The sequence below is a fragment of the Lissotriton vulgaris genome, chromosome 9 (assembly GCF_964263255.1).
Source record: "Lissotriton vulgaris chromosome 9, aLisVul1.2, whole genome shotgun sequence".
Taxonomy (NCBI): Eukaryota; Metazoa; Chordata; class Amphibia; order Caudata; family Salamandridae; genus Lissotriton; species Lissotriton vulgaris.
The window spans coordinates 865,757,369-865,775,010 of NC_141697.1; the positions used below are offsets into that span (position 1 = coordinate 865,757,369).

General features: G+C 47.2%; 1 protein-coding gene and 1 long non-coding RNA gene across 2 annotated transcripts in view; one reads left to right on the forward strand and one right to left on the reverse strand.

Annotated features, from left to right (window-relative positions):
* The window catches only part of LOC147692386 (uncharacterized), a 141,496-nt gene that overhangs the window by 82,627 nt on the left and 41,227 nt on the right, over positions 1-17,642 (forward strand). Inside the window, exon 2 of the long non-coding RNA XR_015300030.1 lies at positions 7,978-8,065. This is a non-coding gene — a long non-coding RNA (uncharacterized LOC147692386). The remainder of the gene's footprint in view (positions 1-7,977; positions 8,066-17,642) is intronic.
* Positions 8,388-17,642, reverse strand: part of LOC147692387 (cytochrome P450 2A13-like) — a 977,490-nt gene continuing 968,235 nt past the window's right edge. Inside the window, exon 9 of the mRNA XM_086938609.1 lies at positions 8,388-8,730. Within this exon, the coding sequence (XP_086794735.1) occupies positions 8,549-8,730 (182 nt within the window). The 3' untranslated portion in view covers positions 8,388-8,548. The remainder of the gene's footprint in view (positions 8,731-17,642) is intronic.

Genomic DNA, 17,642 nt, shown 5'->3' on the forward strand with positions numbered 1-17,642 from the left:
GTGATGACGTCGCTGGAGTATATAGACGCCGCCTCCGCGCGCTGACGTCAGTTCTTTGTACACAGCTTTTCCGCGCCAGGAGACGCAGAGCCATGAGAGAACCAACACTGGTGCCATGTAAAACTAGGGCCCTGAAAGGGATGTCCTTAACCCTAGGTATCAGTTCGCAGAACGGGGAGGATGGGTAGGTTCGGTAAGGAATCTAACACTAACTAATGTTTCTTACAGATATATCGTTACCAAAGGTAAGTAACTTGTTCATCTGAAAGAAACACGTTAGTGTTAGATTCCTTACCTTAGAATACATACCCCAGCAATACCAACCCCGGTGGTGGGTCTGCGAACCAATACAATACTACACCAGAAAGTCCTGGAGGACAGAACGGCCAAAGAAGCCATCCCTCCGGACTTGACTGCCCAGGCAGTAGTGCCTCGCAAAGGTGTGCAGCGAGGCCCACGTAGCCGCTTGGCAAATGTCCTGCAAGGGGACTCCCCGGCCCAGGGCAGTAGTAGCCGCCGTGGCCCGAGTGGAATGGGCCCTCAGCCCAACAGGAGGCTCCTTCCGAGCCAAAGAGTAGCACGCTTTGATGCAGAGAACGACCCATCGAGAGATGGTTCGTTTACAGACCGCCCGTCCCTTCTTCGCACCCACGTAGCCAACAAACAGTTGGTCATCCACCCGGAACTGGCGTGTGCGATCCATATAAAATGAAAGTGCACGTTTTGGGTCCAGACGATGGAGCCGCTCTTCATCCTTTGAAGGATGCGGAGGCGGGAAGAAGGAAGGGAGGGTGATGGACTGCCCGATGTGAAAGGCCGAAACAACCTTGGGCAGGAAAGAAGGTCTAGTCCTCAGAACCACCTTGTCAGGATGAATGGACAAGAAAGGAGGTTTGACAGAAAGAGCCTGGAGCTCACTCACCCTCCTGGCAGAGGTGATGGCAACCAGGAAAGCCGTCTTTAAAGTTAGGAGACGGAGAGGGCAAGAATGAAGGGGCTCAAAGGGAGCACACATCAGAAAGGTCAGAACCAGGTTCAAATCCCACTGAGGCATCACAAACGGAACAGGTGGAAACATGTGAGTGATGCCCTTCAAGAATCGAGTTACAACCGGGGATTTGAACAAAGAAGGCTGATCAGGAAGCCTTAAAAAGGCTGAAAGGGCAGAAAGGTAGCCCTTGATAGTGCCCAGAGCAGAGCCCTGCTGGGCAAGAGAAAGAAGAAACAGAAGAACCTCCGAAAGAGGGGCAGAAAGAGGATCCACAGCCTTTGCTGTGCACCATGCCACAAATCTGTTCCACCGACAGGCGTATACCGACTTAGTGGAGGGACGCCTGGCTGCCAGAATAACATCACAGACTTCAGGAGGCAAGTCAAATGGCCTCAACTGCCGCCGCTCAATCTCCAAGCATGGAGGTGGAGACTGGACAGGTTCGGGTGGAGGACCGTCCCCTGCTGCTGCGACAGAAGGTCCTCCTGAAGGGGCAGGCGGATCGGGGGACCGACTGACATGCTGAGTAGCTCGGGATACCAGTACCTTCGAGCCCAGTCCGGAGCCACAAGGATAACTTGGGCCCGGTCGCGCCTGATCTTCTTCAGCACTCTGGGCAGAAGTGGTATAGGCGGAAAGGCGTATAACAGACCGCAACTCCACTCGCGCCGAAAGGCATCGCCGTGCGAGTGCCGTCTTGGAAACTCCAACGTGCAGAACTGATGACATTGCGCGTTCTCTTCTGTGGCGAATAGATCTAACCAAGGCTCTCCCCATTGCAGAAAGATGCCTTGCTCCACGTTCGAGTTCAGACGCCATTCGTGATCCATCGAGCACCGACGGCTGAGTTCTTCCGCCCTGGCGTTCAGAGAACCTGCCAGGTGTTGAACCGTCAGAGTCACGCCCTGACGTTCCAGCCATTGCCAGAGGCGCAGAGCCTCCTGGCAAAGGGTCCACGACCCCACTCCGCCCTGTTTGTTGCAGTACCACATGGCGGTGGTGTTGTCGGTGAACACCTGCACTACACTCCCGCTGACAAAGGGGAGGAATGCCTTCAGTGCCAGACGAATCGCCCGCAGCTCCAACAGGTTGATATGGAGCCGGGACTCCGCCGGAGACCAGATGCCTCTGATCTCTGCCTCTCCCAAGTGGCCACCCCAGCCCTGTAGGGACGCGTCCGTCACGACAACGTGCTCCGGTTGGGGAAGGGAGAGGGATCTGCCTCTGACCCAATCGCGGTCCGTAAGCCACCACTGCAGTTGTCTCGCAGTGCCCTCCGAGATCAAGACGTGGTCGGACAAGTTGCCCTGATGCTGGGCCCACTGAAACTTCAGGTCCCACTGCAGAGCCCGCATCCGCCACCGGGCGTGATGCACCAGAAGGATGCAGGAAGCCATCAGTCCCAGCAGCCGCAGCGTCAACCTGACCGAAACCCGGGATAGCGGCTGAAAGATGGGAATCAAAGCCTGTATATCCCGGACCCGCCGTTCCGGAGGATAAACCCGAAACTGCGCCGAGTCCAGAACCGCTCCGATGAAAAGGAGCTTTTGAGAGGGACACAGGTGTGATTTCGGCACATTGATGGAGAACCCAAGGTCGTGCAAGAGGTCTGCCGTCATCTGAAGGTGGTGGACGACTGTCTGGGGCGAGCCTGCCTTCAACAACCAGTCGTCTAGGTAGGGGAAGACTGAAACCCCCAACCTGCGCAGATGGGCTGCGACCACCGCCATCACCTTTGTGAACACCCGTGGGGCGCTGGTAAGGCCGAAGGGAAGCACGATAAACTGAAAGTGCTCCTGGCCTACCGTGAACCGCAGGTAACGCCGGTGGGCCGGCAGGACGGGGATGTGAAAATAGGCATCCTGCAAGTCCAACGCTACCATCCAGTCTTGTGGGTCTAGAGCAGCCAAGACCTGAGCTAACGTCAACATCTTGAACTTCTCCTTCTGGAGGAAGCCGTTGACGTTCCTTAGATCCAAGATAGGACGTAGGCCCCCCTTGTCCTTCTTGGGTACCAGAAAGTAGTGGGAATAGCAACCACGCCCTACTTCTGGCCCAGGAACGCGCTCGATGGCCCCCTTGGCCAAGAGGGCCGTAACTTCCTCCTGCAGAAGTGTCAAGTGGTCCCCCGACACACGGTGGTTCTGCGGTGGCATGGCTGGAGGAGTGGTCTCGAAGGGGAGGGAGTAGCCCCTTCGGACGATTTGCAGCACCCACCTGTCCGAAGTGATCGTGCGCCAGTGAGCGTGGTGATGGCGAACCCTGCCACCCACTGGCGTCACATGGGGCCGAAAGCAGGGACTAGGAGGATTTTGAGGCAGATGCTGCGGGGGGAGGTGTGGTCTGACCCCGCCGTTATCCCCGACCGCCACCACGGCGGTTTCCACGGCCGCCACCGCGTTGAAAGGATTGTTGCGGCGCGTGGCTGGCAGCACGTGTGGGGGCGCCCCTTCCTTGGCCACGAAAGGGACGAAACGAACCCGGTTGCTGACGCTGGGTCGAGAGACCCAAGGACTTGGCCGTGACCCTGGAGTCCTTGAAGCGTTCCAGCGCGTGGTCCGCCTTGTCACCGAACAGGTGACAGCCATCGAACGGCATGTCCATCAATGTATTCTGGACATCTGCCGAAAAGTTGGCGGATCTCAGCCAGGCGTGGCGACGAATCGCCACCGTCGTTGACATAGCTCTGCCCAGCGAGTCGGTCGTATCAAGACCACACCGTATCGAATACTTCGCTGCATCTCGGCCCTCAGCCACAGCCTGACCGAGTTTTGCCCGCACCTCCATGGGGCATTCTGGCAGCAGTTCCGCGACCGTATCCCACACCGAGTGGGTGTAGCGGCCCAAGAGGCAAGCGGTGTTGCAAGACCGCAGGCCCAAACTAATGGACGAGAAGACCTTCTTGCCAAACTGGTCATACCTCTTGGATTCCCGGTCGGGCGGTGCCGACGGGAATGCGGACTGGGAGGTCGAGGCCTGGATCACCAGACTCTCAGGAGTGGGGTGGGTAGACAGGAACTTGGGGTCGTCCGGACAAGGACGGTGGCGCCTGGCCACGTTCCGATCAACAGGCGCACCTGAAGCGGGCCTGGACCACGTGCCCAACAGAACGTCTGACAAGGCTTCATTAAACGGCAGCAGTGGCTCCTGTGGGCATGACTGCGGTTTGAAGACCTCAGTGAGGATGTTAGGCCTCACGGCCGCGACGGGGAGCTCAAGGTGTAAGGCCTTGGCAGCCCTCATCAGCACCACTGAATATGCAGCTCCCTCCACCGATGCCACGGAAGGAGGAGAGATCAAACCAGGGTTAGGAGAGTCGTCCAGACCACTGGCATCCCCCAAGTCACCTGTCCAGTCCGGGTCATACTGGCACTCGCGTGACAGAGGGTCCTCGGACCCCTCCCAACCTTCACCGATCTTCATCTTCTCCGTATTCGGAGTCAACGATGTAGACCGGCTCCTCGGGGTTCATGGGCCCCACCGGCGCCGAGCCCGGCGTCGAGCGACGCCGGTCCGACTCTGCGTCCGGCGTCGGGGAAGGTAAGGGGACGGCGCCGCCCGGAGCCGGCGTCGGAGCCCCGCTGCCGGCCGGAGCCGGCACCGGAGAACCGACGCCGCGCGGGGCTGGCGTCGGGGGTAACCCCGATGGTAACGGCGCCGGAGAGGCCGGAAGACCAGCCGGCGCCGATCCCGAAGGCCCTTGCGGCACCGGGGTCGGAGCCGTCGGCGGCGCCGGGGCCGGAGCACCCGACGGCGCCGAGGCAGGGACACCCGAACCGCTAGGGCCCCCAGACGGTGGCACTGGGCCCAAAGGCGCCGTAGGCCCTGGCGGAGAACCGAGCGCCCTCATGGCCATGAGGAACGCCTCGATCTCCTCAGGCGTCGCGCCGTGCCCAGGGACCGGAGGGTATGAGGCAGGCCGCGCCGGCGACTCTCACGGAGCCGCGGGGTTGGGGTCACCCGAGCCCCCGGCCGCATCGCGCGAGCGTCGGGGGGAGTCGGGGGTACGATGACGACGCCCCGACTTCTTGTGCTCCCTACCTGATGAGCCCGACGAGTGGTGTCGACTTCCGGAACGCTCGGCGCGGCTCCGCGACCGCTCCCTCGAACGCTCTCTCGACCTCCGGCCGGACCGGGACCGCTCCCGGTCCCGACGTGGGGCCGACACCCGGAGCTCCAGTAGCTTGCGGGACCGCTCCCGCCTAGCCTTGTTGGTGAGGGCCCGGCAGTCGACGCAGGAGTCCACGTCGTGGTCGGGGCCCAGACACCGGAGACAGAGGCGGTGATGGTCCGTGACCGACATCGTGCGCTCACAGTCATCACAGTGCTTGAACCCAGGCATCCTATCAGGCACAAGAGTGAAATAACAATTCGAAAAACTTGGTCAAAGACCGGAGTACTGCTCTTCAGATCTGCGTCCACTGGCGCGGAAAAAAGAAGAACTGACGTCAGCGCGCGGAGGCGGTGTCTATATACTCCAGCGACGTCATCACGGCGCACGACGCCGACGACGGACGCGGAGCCGCAGGGGACGCCTGCAGACGACGCCTACCGACGCGCAGGGGTACTGCTATGCAAAAGTTTCCGGATCCAGACTGACGCCTGGGGATATTCTAAGGTAAGGAATCTAACACTAACGTATTTCTTTCAGATTGGCCATGTCTGATGCTGGACTTACTATGGCTCCTTTTAGCTGTAGTAACTTGCAATCATAAAATTGGCTTCCCGACCGGTCTCAGGGGGTGGAGACATTTAAGTCAACACAATTGAGAAATGTTAAACTTGTAAATAGTGAATAGCCTAAAGTAGTAATGTTAGTCAAAAGTATAAGTATAAACTTAAACATGTAAATTACTCACATGTGTAAGTTACCTTTTTAAATAGCCCTGCTGGTATTTACCACTATCAAAGAAAAATATGTGTTAAGAAAATGTATTTTTATTGTCACATTCATTCATGTTTCCTCTGTCTATCATGCTACAGTCTGGTCTAAGGTATTTTGGTGGGATATTCCTCCTGTTCTGGTATCCATGTTGATTCAAATGTACTCTCAGACTTGGGTAAAGCTTCTTTTCAGCTCTTCCAATGAATAATCCAACAAGAATACATTAGAAAATGGATTAAAACAGGGTTGCACCTTAGCCCCACTGCTATTTTTCTCATACATATCAGATCTTCAGAATCTAGATTCTACTTAATCTTATTCATCTGGATTGACTTAGAGAAAGTTCAATTTATCTAAAGAGTGTGATTTTATTAGCTCTTACTTCCACTGGTTTACAAATCCAACTAAATATATATCAGAGGTATTTGGAAAGATTAAATTTACTAATACATGCGGTAAAATCCAAGATTATGGTGTTAGGGTGACAAACTTGCCTAAATTGCTTCAAGTGGGTTGGCAATAATCACCTTCTGGAAAATATTCTAGAATATACCTAGCTGAGGGTGTTAATTTTCAATAACTAACCCACCAAAGTTTTTGCTAAATTCCAGACAGCTAAAATAGCTGTTGTAGAAAATGGTGTTATCTGATTGTTAGCTTTTTTTCTGCTTGGGTAGACAGTAGGTTGATGCAATTTTACAAGGTTATATTGCCAACATTCCTGGGTTATTATTTTACGGTTTCGAATGACTTAAAATATATGATTATCAAATGTTGTCATTGGTCAAAAGTACACTTATGAAGCACTAGAGACTGTGGGTACTTTTACAGTGATATACAGACATCTTGTAGGTTTATTGTATTAGTTAAATATGAGTGATTCTACTTGTTTAAAGTACCTTGTCTATGCAGCAATGTCTACATGATGTAAAATATCCACTTCCTATCTCTCTATAAAGAAATGCTGGCAATGATTTAGCTCTTAATCATGATCTATTAAATTATTACATGCCTAAAGTCAGTTTTAAACAGTGGGTCAACAGATGTGTTAATGTTCAGAGCTGTATTCATGATGGTAATCATTATATGTGAACCAAACAACCAGGGTTCGTATGTACTTTTTTGTCAACTCTCAGCATTCAGTTTCATCTTAAGGAAAATTTAGATTAGCATCTTTATTATTTTTATTTATTTTTTAATACTGGATGTTTACAACTTGCCGATCGCTTATGGATGGTCTAATTATTCCCCCACTTCTGGAAGACATGTTCTTTTTGTTCCTGTCCAACACAGGATTTAATGAATGTGCTTTTACGTGCCCTGCTTTGGCAACTGCACATCAGCAATATATTATGCCAGTGTTGTTCAAATTGGGGAATCTAACATAGTCTAATGTAATTGTTTTATTCTATTTGCCAAATTTGCTGAATATATGTTGTTGGGTGTATATATTTCTTAAACATTGCATTGATATTTAAGATATTAATACCAATTCTGTGAAATATACAATATCATAAATACATTGAAACTCTTGAATTGTGCTGTAGTTCTTTATTGATTGTCCCTATGCTCCAAGATCTCACTCTCTTACACTCTATGTCCAAGAGTTTAAGCTCACCAATCTGCATTAAAAAAAATCTCCCTTTTCAAGTCCATGAGCATTAAGCTCCTCAATTGCCATGCCCATGTGTCACAGATTCCTCAATCCTAAATGCCCAAAGCTCTTCTTAGTGTATGTACAAGTTCTCAATCTCACCACTCTGCTTGTCCATTCATATCAGCACATCATCATAATTCCCTCATGTATCACATTCCTCTTAAAGCATGTTATTCACTTCAGTGACTTTAATATTCTTTTTAATACATATAAATCAATTCACTGCTTGCTATATATTTTTCAGTGAGGGCCACATTCATTTCCGTACGGTTGACATATTTTGGTGTTTGTCTTATTCCTTATAGCAAATGTGTTCATAAAGTTCACTAAGAAATGTATTCAATCTGTGGTGTATCATGTTTGGTTTACTACATGGCATATTTATTTGAGATATGTTTCAGCCCTTTTGATATGTGTAATAGCCTTTTTGCTACTCTTTTCCAGAGGAGTCATGTGTTTTAGAGCTGTAATTTTGACATGAACGGCTTTCCATAGACTAAAGAACAGCGAGTACTACTTTATCAAGAACATGGTATGTAGCTAGCATCCTCATTGTTATCATTTTCTGTTTGATCTTGAGTCTTTGCATCTGTTTACATTCTTGACTATATGCTGAATTATTGGGTTTTTGCATGATTTGACGTAAATTAATTTTTTTAAATCAGCATTTCATTCTTGAGCTTATAGTTACATCTGCTGTAGCTTAACTCATGTTTAATAAACTTTAGTCAGGAATGTAATAAAATGTCATAATAAATAATAGTGCACAAAATATAACCGAGTAAAGAGTGCAAACAAGGATCACAGTGTGTTGTGGCTAAAGATTAATTTGGGAAGCACTTTACAGCAACCTATAATTTGTGAAGTAATCTTTATTTCTATCAGTGGTTTACAAATTCAGTGAAAAAAACATTGATTTACAAAACATACGTACTATCATATTTTTGGCTTTAAAGCTTAATCACAGGTTGTAGTACCACAATAGAGGCCTATCTCTTCCATTCACGCTATGCCCTTAGCGAGGAATGAAGCATATCTTATATGGTGGTGGCAGATTTTCAAAACCACTCTCAACCGGGGTGAGGTCCACATCTTTCAGGTCAATTGGAGATTTTAGGTTGAAATTCTTCAGGATGTTAGTGAATAAAAGAAACAACTCTGTACGAACTAGGCTTTCACCCGGACAACTCCGTTTACCTGGAAAACATGAAAATACAAATTAGTAGAGTGCCTTTATTAGTTGTATGTGCTGTATGACTTTCCAATGATTCATTAAACTTCGGACTCCATTTGAAGTCTGCTTGCATTAACCAGAACATTGTGTGCCAATATCCCCATCAGCGTGGGATGAACATTACAACTTAAGCCAATCAGTTACTGCAGACCATCACATGACAGTTAGTGAAATCAGTAACTTCCTTAGAAAATATCACTTTAACATAAATGAAGAAATGAAGTCACAAGTGATCACGAAGAGGCATGGCTTGAGTAATATACATGAAATAGCGGGCAAATGTCTAACGTGCTGCACAACTAGAGGGCACTCAATGTCACTGTGCTGTTGCGTTGCCCACAAATCAACCAACAAATGAGGACAAGCTCCGAGGAAAGTATGAAGGGGGAATATTGGACTATTCCTTAAAATTTGGATTTCAGTTTATTAGACAATTTTTTTGTAAATAACCACAGCATTTCGAGCTGAGGAGCTGTATTTATGTAAGTGGCGATGGGGTCCGAATGTAATAATACTTTTTCTTGCATATTTGAAATATCATCAAGTTTTCTTCTCCACACAAATATTCTGTATGTTCAGAGTGGACACAGAGTTGTGCCTAGATTCAGAGTGGTCAATGTGATTTTACAATTTGAATGCACTGCCACTTTGTTCATTCTAACACTGGTGCTAGTTTGGTGCTGCAACTGCTGTTCCACAATTTGAATACCGTACGGTGCGGTAATTAATGGGTACACACGTACTGCACCATTCCAACTTATGCACCTAAGGAATAATTCACAATTTGTATTCACCTGAGTTGTAATTCTGTTTTGGTGGAAACTTATATTTGCCTTCTGAAACAAAATTAGCACTCAATTTGAAATGAGGTCCCAACATGCTTAATAAGGATAGGTTTAATGATCTACCATTGTTCGACCAGTACTAGCAATATAATTGCCTCCAAATGTGTTTTAGCCAAATACCCTCACCAGCTTCAAGTGCTGACAGACTGTGTCCCTCACAAGGGTTATTTTATGATAGAAGTGAGGATGCACTCTCTGCAGTTTCCTCGCAAACTTTTTCAACTTTTCAACTCCACAAATTGCTTTTATTGTCTCCGTGCACAGCTCCCATAGGTGGACATTGATGTGTATATATTTTAATATGTACCTGTAACATCTAACACTTCTTTATAATACAGGTTGATAACGCCACTGTTAAAACTCTTCCTTGTCTCCTTCTGTGGTGTATATAATATGCTTGCAAACATTGGGGAGCCAAGGAGTGATCAGTGGGAGATTCAATAACATCCTGGTGAACATGTTTTCAGCCCTTCTAAGCTCTTCAGACTTCACGTGTTGCCCGAACCATGTGTTGCACGAACCATGCTTTTAACGTTAACATTATAGATCTCTACCACTAGTACTAATGATCTTGCATGAGTTTCTTCCAGAAGTTTATTCACAACTCCTGTCTTCTGCTGGAGTTTTGAAGTTATTTGGCTAATTTGTGCAGACCAGCGAAGTTATTTGACAGACTGACACTCAGATATAAAAAATCCTAGACCTGTTCCAGGGGTACCCCTGCACCATGATGCTCGACCTCACTGCTTTATAGTTATTAAAAACCATAAACTTGGTCTTGTTAATATTTAATTCCAACAAACTGTCAATGCAAAAATTGTAAAAGCGGTCAACTATGGTCTGCAGACCTCCTATGGTTTTGGAATTTAAGACCGTGTCATCTGCAAACAAGAGAGTAGGAATTATGTGAGATCCCAGTTTCAGGGCATCATTCCCAGGAAAATCAATAAACTTTATATAGCATTAATATACAATCTAAGCAAGATCGGGGTCTGGACACACCCCTGGTGGACACACATCTCAATCGTGAAGGGGTTGGTTAACTTGCCTGTATTTCCATATCTAACTTGGGCGAAGTTAGATGCATGCAATCTTATTAGAACCGACCGGAGATTATCAGAAAACCCCATTTGCATCAAGAATTCACAAAGTGTTGCCCTGGGGATTAAATCGAATGCTGTTCTCAAATCCACAAAAACCACATACAGGTGGCCCCAATCCAACATTACAGTTTTCCAGTAGATAGTGCTGAAGTGAAATATTTGGGTTACTGTGCTGTTTTTAAAAAAAAAAAAAAGTTTATTGAGAATTTTTCACACCTTTTTAAGCAAGGCAACATATATACTAATGGCAACACAAAGTTATGATACCATTCAAACAAAGATACGTGAGTTTTCATAAGCTACACATATAAGCAAAAAGAAAGAAATACATTATCGAACATATAGGTGGACAGAGTTTCCAAAGCAACAGCACTTCATAAACCCACACATAAGTCTTAGATCCATTCGGATATTGGAGACCAAATGTTCGCTCCCATTGCTCTTTTCCTTCTCCCTTTAGTTTTATAAATTGATATCTCTAGATCATGGGTACTCACAAACTTTCTCTTGGGGGCCAAATTTACAGTGTGGTTTGTGTCCGAGGGCCGCACCGGTGGGGGCGGGGTCAGTGGGGGTGGGCCTAGAGTAACAAAAAAAACTGTGACTATGAGGTTGAACACAGGTCCCTGCAGCGGAGGTCTTCGTCCACTGAGCCACAAGACCCACAGAGACACATCTCTCCCTCTCTTTCTCTCTCTCTCTCTGTCTCCCTCCCTCCCTCCATCCCTCTATCTATCTATCTATCTATCTATCTATCTATCTATCTATCTATCTATCTATCTATCTATCTATCTATCTATCTATCTATATATCTATCTATCTATCTATCTATCTATCTATCTATCTATCTATCTATCTATCTATCTATCTATCTCTATGTCTCCCTCTCTCTCTGTCTCCCTCCCTCTATCTCTCTCTGTCTCCCTCCCTCCATCCCTCTCCCTCTGTCTCACTCACTCTGCCTCACTCTCCCTCTCTCTGACTGTGTCACTGACTCTGCCTCACTCTCCCTCTCTCTGACTGTCTCACTCCCTCTCTCTCCTTCCCTCCCCCTCCCTCTCTCTCCCTCTCCCTCTCCTTCCCTCACCCTCCCTCTCTCTCCCTCTCCCTCTCCTTCCCTCACCCTCCCTCTCCTTCCCTCCCTTCCTCTCTCCTTCCCTCTCTCCTCCCCTCTCCCTCACTCTCCTTCCCTCTCCCTCACTCCCCTACCCTCACCCTCCCTCCCCTTCCCTCACTCCCTCCCCTTCCCTCACTCCCTCCCTCCCCTTCCCTCACTCCCTCCCTCACTCCCCTTCCCTCACTCCCCTTCCCTCACTCCCCTTCCCTCTCCCTCACTCCCCTTCCCTCACCCTCACTCCCCTTCCCTCATTTCCTTCCCTCACTCCCTCACTGTCGCTTCCCTTCCCGCCTCCCTCACTCCCTCCCTCCCTCTGCCTCCCTCACTCCCTCACTCCCCTTCCCTTACTCCCTCACTCCCTCACTTCTGCTTCCCTCACTCCCCTTCCCTCACTGCCGCTTCCCTCCCCGCCTTCCTCACTCCCTCCCTCCCTCCCTCACTCCCCTACTCCCCTTCCCTCACACCCCTTCCCCTACTCCCTCACTTCGGCTTCCCTCACTCCCTCACTCCCCTTCCCTCACTCCCCTTCCCTCACTCCCTCACTTCTGCCTCCCTCCCTCTACCTCCCTCACTCCCTTCCCTCACTCCCCTTCCCTCACTCCCTCACTTCCGCTTCCCTCCCCCGCCTCCCTCACTCCGCCTCCCTCACTCCGTCACCCTCCCTTTGTCTCCCCCCCCTCTGTCTCTCTCCCTCTGACGCCCTCCTCCCCCTGTAGCCCTCCCTCCCTCTGTCTGTCTCCCTCCTTCTGTCTGTCTCCCTTTCTCGGTCTCCATTTCTTGGTTGACTCCTCCCTTCCCTCCCTTTCCCTCCCTCTTCCTCTGTCTCCCTCCCTCCTTGGATGAGGTTATATCAAGTCTGCTCACCCTGGCACCGACAATTAAATCTTTTATCCATCGTAGCGTTATTGCACTTCGGTGAGGACATTTACTACTGTTAATTGCCTGCCTGAAGTTACCCTGAACTGAACGCCCCTAACGAGGGGAAGGGCAATTTGCGCCGCGTAGCACCAGCCAAGCTGTGCTCAGTGAAGCTATTCGCACCTGTTATTTTGACCTCACCCTCATCAGAGAACAATCTTGTCCACTGACCCTATTTTGTGCATCATGCCTCAGCTTCACACTACACATGGAAAATATGCCAAAATAGTTAATAGAAGATTTCAAAGCTTTGATTGGCTGAATCAATATTGGAAATCTATTCTCTGTGCTGATTTCAATACAAACATTGGAACAATTAATGATTCACTGAAGACAATGAAGTAGTAGAGGGTCAATAAGTATTTTTATCGGCCATCTGCGCCAACATTCACATATTGCCTTTCTGTTTCTCTGTATTTAATTTAGAGCATTTTGTCCTGTCATCTCACACTGCCTGTGTGTCCGGGCTGAGACAGCTTCAGGGCACACACACTGCCGCACCCGTCAACTTCACGGGTCTTTAAAAGAACATTTGCATGTTAATGGGGCTTTGTAGTATTTCACCTCTTCGTAGGCCCCTGCAGCTCAACTCTGACTATGGAAATGAATCACCCGGCCCCCACAGAGCAGCAGTCTCTCGGAGTCGTGCTCCGGTTGCAGACACTCTTTAGAAATGTTTCTATTAAACATGGGTACTGCAAGGTCCGCAGGCCGCCAGGGAAGGCTTGCCGGGCCGCTAGCGGCCCACGGGCCGTACTATGAGTACCCGTGCTCTAGATTGTACATTGCTAGCAGCCTTGAGCGTCAATTCATGAAAATGGGTGGGTCAGAGCTAATCCAATCATTAGTGATACAAGCGCGTGCCACTGCCATACTTATAAATAAAAAAGAAGTTATAGCTCTAGATCTTGAATTTGCGGCACTGTCCGACCCTACCCCAATTAGGACTAATTCACCCGTTATTGTCACAGAGGATTCCATTATTAAACCCAAGAACATCTCAATTTCCCTGAAAAATTCCCCTAATTTAGGAAATAAAAAAAAAATATGTATTGAGTCCGCTGCAAATAAGTCACACCTATTGCATTTGACTCCAACGGTTGCCCCCCATTTAGAAATCTTCCTTGGTGTGTAATATAGATCATAAAAGGCCATATAATGTTGACTGCGGGTTCTTCCTCTCCTCAAAACTTAATTAGCAAGCTCAAGAGATTCTTTTATATTAGCCTCCTCAAACCCCAATTTTCTTTCTCATTTTATTTTCAATAAATCTAAGTCATCAGGAAATGTTTCCACTAATTGTTGGTAGAATAGACCAATTGGTGTTTTTTTCTTCATTTTTTCAATTAACGGGATCTTTACAAACTGTTGTTGATTTCCAGACCCCCGCCAAGCAAGAAAACTACGGATTTGGAGATATTTGAAGAATTCATGTTTGCCTAATCCCTATTTTTCCTGTAGATCTGAAAATGCTGATAATTGGCCCTCGTCACACGTATCCCCCAAGCGTCATATTCCTTTTAGGACCCATCTATTTGACACTTGATCTCGAAAAATTATAGGAAGCAGCCCAGAAGCTGAGAATGGGGTGTAGACGTTTAAGTTTAGGACCCGTATCTTATGTTTGATTTGTTTCCAGATTAGGTAATCTGCCTTGAGTATTTTAAATGTTTTTTTTAAAATAACTAGGTTCAATTACCTTGACTACACACTCATTAGTCTCGTCCCCCAACCCAAATTCATATATTGATGGTCCATTACATTGCAAAAGTTCAGAGCGATCCCGACTACCAAGGGGCTGATGTATTGCATGCATCATTGCTGCCCAATAATACATCACGAAATGTGGAATACCCCAACCCCCACGGTGTCTAAGTAACACCATCTTCTTAAATGCCCTTCTCTGTCTACGATACCCCCATAAAAATCTAGAGCAGATCCTCCCCAATTTATTAAAACGTGACAAAGAAAACTCTAAGGGTATTTTTCTAACATATATACACATTTCGGTAAGACCAGCATTTTTAAAACATTACATCTCCCATGAAGAGATAGATGAAGATGGTCCAACCTCTCCAAAGTTGCATTCACCTTCTCCATCACAGGGTCAATGTTCAATTCCGGAATATTTCCGACGGAAGATGTAATTTGAATTCCCAGATATGTTACTTCTGGGACAATTGCTATATTTGCCGGTGGGTCAGCACCTGAATAAAGAATTTGAGTTTTTTCTATATTTAATTTATAGCCAGAAAAACACCCAAACTGGCTAGCCAATGTCTTGTTTGCAGGAAGTGCAGTAACAATATCCCTCATGAACACAACTATGTCATCAGCATAGGTGAACGCTCTATACTCCATATGCCAAAGATGGACTGGCTTTATATCTGTATGCTGGTTTAATTTATTCAAAAAGAAATCCATATATAATGCAACTAAAAGAGGAGAGCACGGGTACCCTTGCCTTGTGCCCCTACTGATATTGAATGAACCCGACTCCTGTCCTGAAATTCGTATAGTGGTTTCTGGGCAAATATAAAGTGTCTTAACTGCCTGACAATACTGAGGGCAGAATCCCTTCAATCACAACACTTCCCACATATATAGCCAGGAAACCCGGTCGAATGCCTTCTCGGCATCCAACAGGATCACCCCCAATGCGGACTCAGTTGCCTGGGCCCAGTCCAGGAAGGATATTACTCGTCTCACATGATCAGCAGTGTCTCTTCCTGGGATAAACCCATGCTGAAAGTTAGAAACTAAATCAGAAATGACTAATCCCAAACGCTGAGCAATAATCTTAGAAAAAATCTTGCTATCAGAATTAATCAATGAGATTGGTCTATATGATAACGGAAGCAGATCAGGCTTATCTTATTTTTAAAAACAATACTGGTGGTTTTTCGCCATGAATCTGGTGCATTTCCACCTTGGGCAGCCAAGAACAATGTCAAAAGTTCTGGTCTTAAAACTTGATGCAATTTCCTATAAAATTCGAGGGGGATGCCATCCGGACCCACAGCTTTTTCTGCGGCAAGTGGCATTATTGCCCCCTCCACTTCTTCCCAGGTTATATATGCTGCTAATTCCTCATTTTGATCTTGTGTGAGTTTTTTAATTTCAATACCCGAACTAAATTTGTTCATTTTCTCTTCTAACTCTTTATGTATCTTCTGAGTATAATTTTAGATAGAATTTGCGAAACACATTAAGCACTTCACCTGGGGTATACTGAATCCAAATAATCCATGCGCACGTGTTTTCTATGAGGAGACGAATAAAAAGTTTCACCGGAGGCACCTTTACTATGAGTGCACCATACATCTGCCAACCCATATTCTTTAACTAAACCTCTAGTGGCTTTAAAAACTTTAGTTTTTTCCCCTCATATAAACAATCGCTGGTACTATCGAATCCTCCGGCCATATGAAAATTAAAGTCCCCACAAAGGATTAACGGGGATGACCACCCCGCTAATGTAATGCTTAAATAATACATAATCTCTGGATGATCCAGATTAGGACCATATATAGAGCATATCGTCATTAGGGAACCGTTAATCAATAATTCAACAATAACCCAGCACCCCCAAACATCCTCCATTACCCGTTTGCAGACCCCCAAGCCATGTCTCTTCAAAATCGCCACACCTCTGGTGGTCGAGTTCTGCCTAGTACAGCCAAGTATCTCCATACCCAAATCATTCAATCACTTTAGATTATTCCACACAATATGTGTTTCTTGTACACAGAACAGATTCACCTGCATCAAGCCAAATCAGTATAGCCCTAGGCTTCACATTAGGCCCCCCTGTTCCACCGCGCAGATGAAATGGAAACCTATGTGCTCTCTGAAGTTCTATTTCCCACTTTCAATGCTTAAGTTCGAGGAAGGCTTCTGAAAATAGTTCAATGACAAACTGCCATACGTCTTTGCCTTCTAACCCTTCCGGGACCCCCAAAATGCATAAATTCGTCCTTCTGGAACGGTTCTCCAAATCTATAAGTTTCCAGTTAGTGTTGTCTTTCAAAGATTGCAATGATATTATCATCACCTTCTGCTGAACTATTTCGTCCTCAATCGTGAGATCCTTGCCTCTGCTTCCCCAATACTTGTAGAAATCTCTGTGCAGGTCTTCGCAACCCAGCGCACTATATTTTACAGCTTGCGAACAGCACCCTGAGTGCAGAATCCCTCCACCTTAGTCTCTTCCCGGTGCGCCATTATAACCTGATATATGGTACTGAGGGTGATCTCCCCTTCTACCATGACACCAGCACCGTCAATTTCTCCGGTATTACAGCCAGAGCCCCAATCTTCACCAAGCTGTGGGGAAAACAAATAGTCCCATACTAGTGGTCCAGCTTTGTCAGAAATTTCTTTCGGTAAAGGATTGGGAATGTCCCTTAGTTTATGCACTAGCCCCTTGTTGATGGATGCACCAAGACTTATTTCCTCATCATCCTGCTGGACATTACTGGTATCACTCTTGTCATCTGCCCAATGCCCCCCTAAACTCTGGTTATCAGAAGTGTTAGAGGGCTCCGACATTGAATAGAACGTTCCCCCTGAGTCTCCAGAGTCCAGATCTTTAATTAAGTATTCATCAGTATTCTCCATATTGCCTATATTTCCCGTATCCGGTAAATCCTCTCGAAAACTTCCATGATTCTGGCTATCAGTGCTGAGTGTTGTATGGCCCAAAATCCGGGCATCCCCTTGGGAGTGAGCAGATGACATTTCTACTACTGTTGTAAGATGGGGCAGATTGAGTGATTCATGTATCTCTGATGTTTCAACCACCTCATTTACTTTATTTGCATCACTATTACCCACAAAGAACACTTCTCTCTGTGATGGAGTAGCTTGATAGCAGCAGCCCCCACAGCACC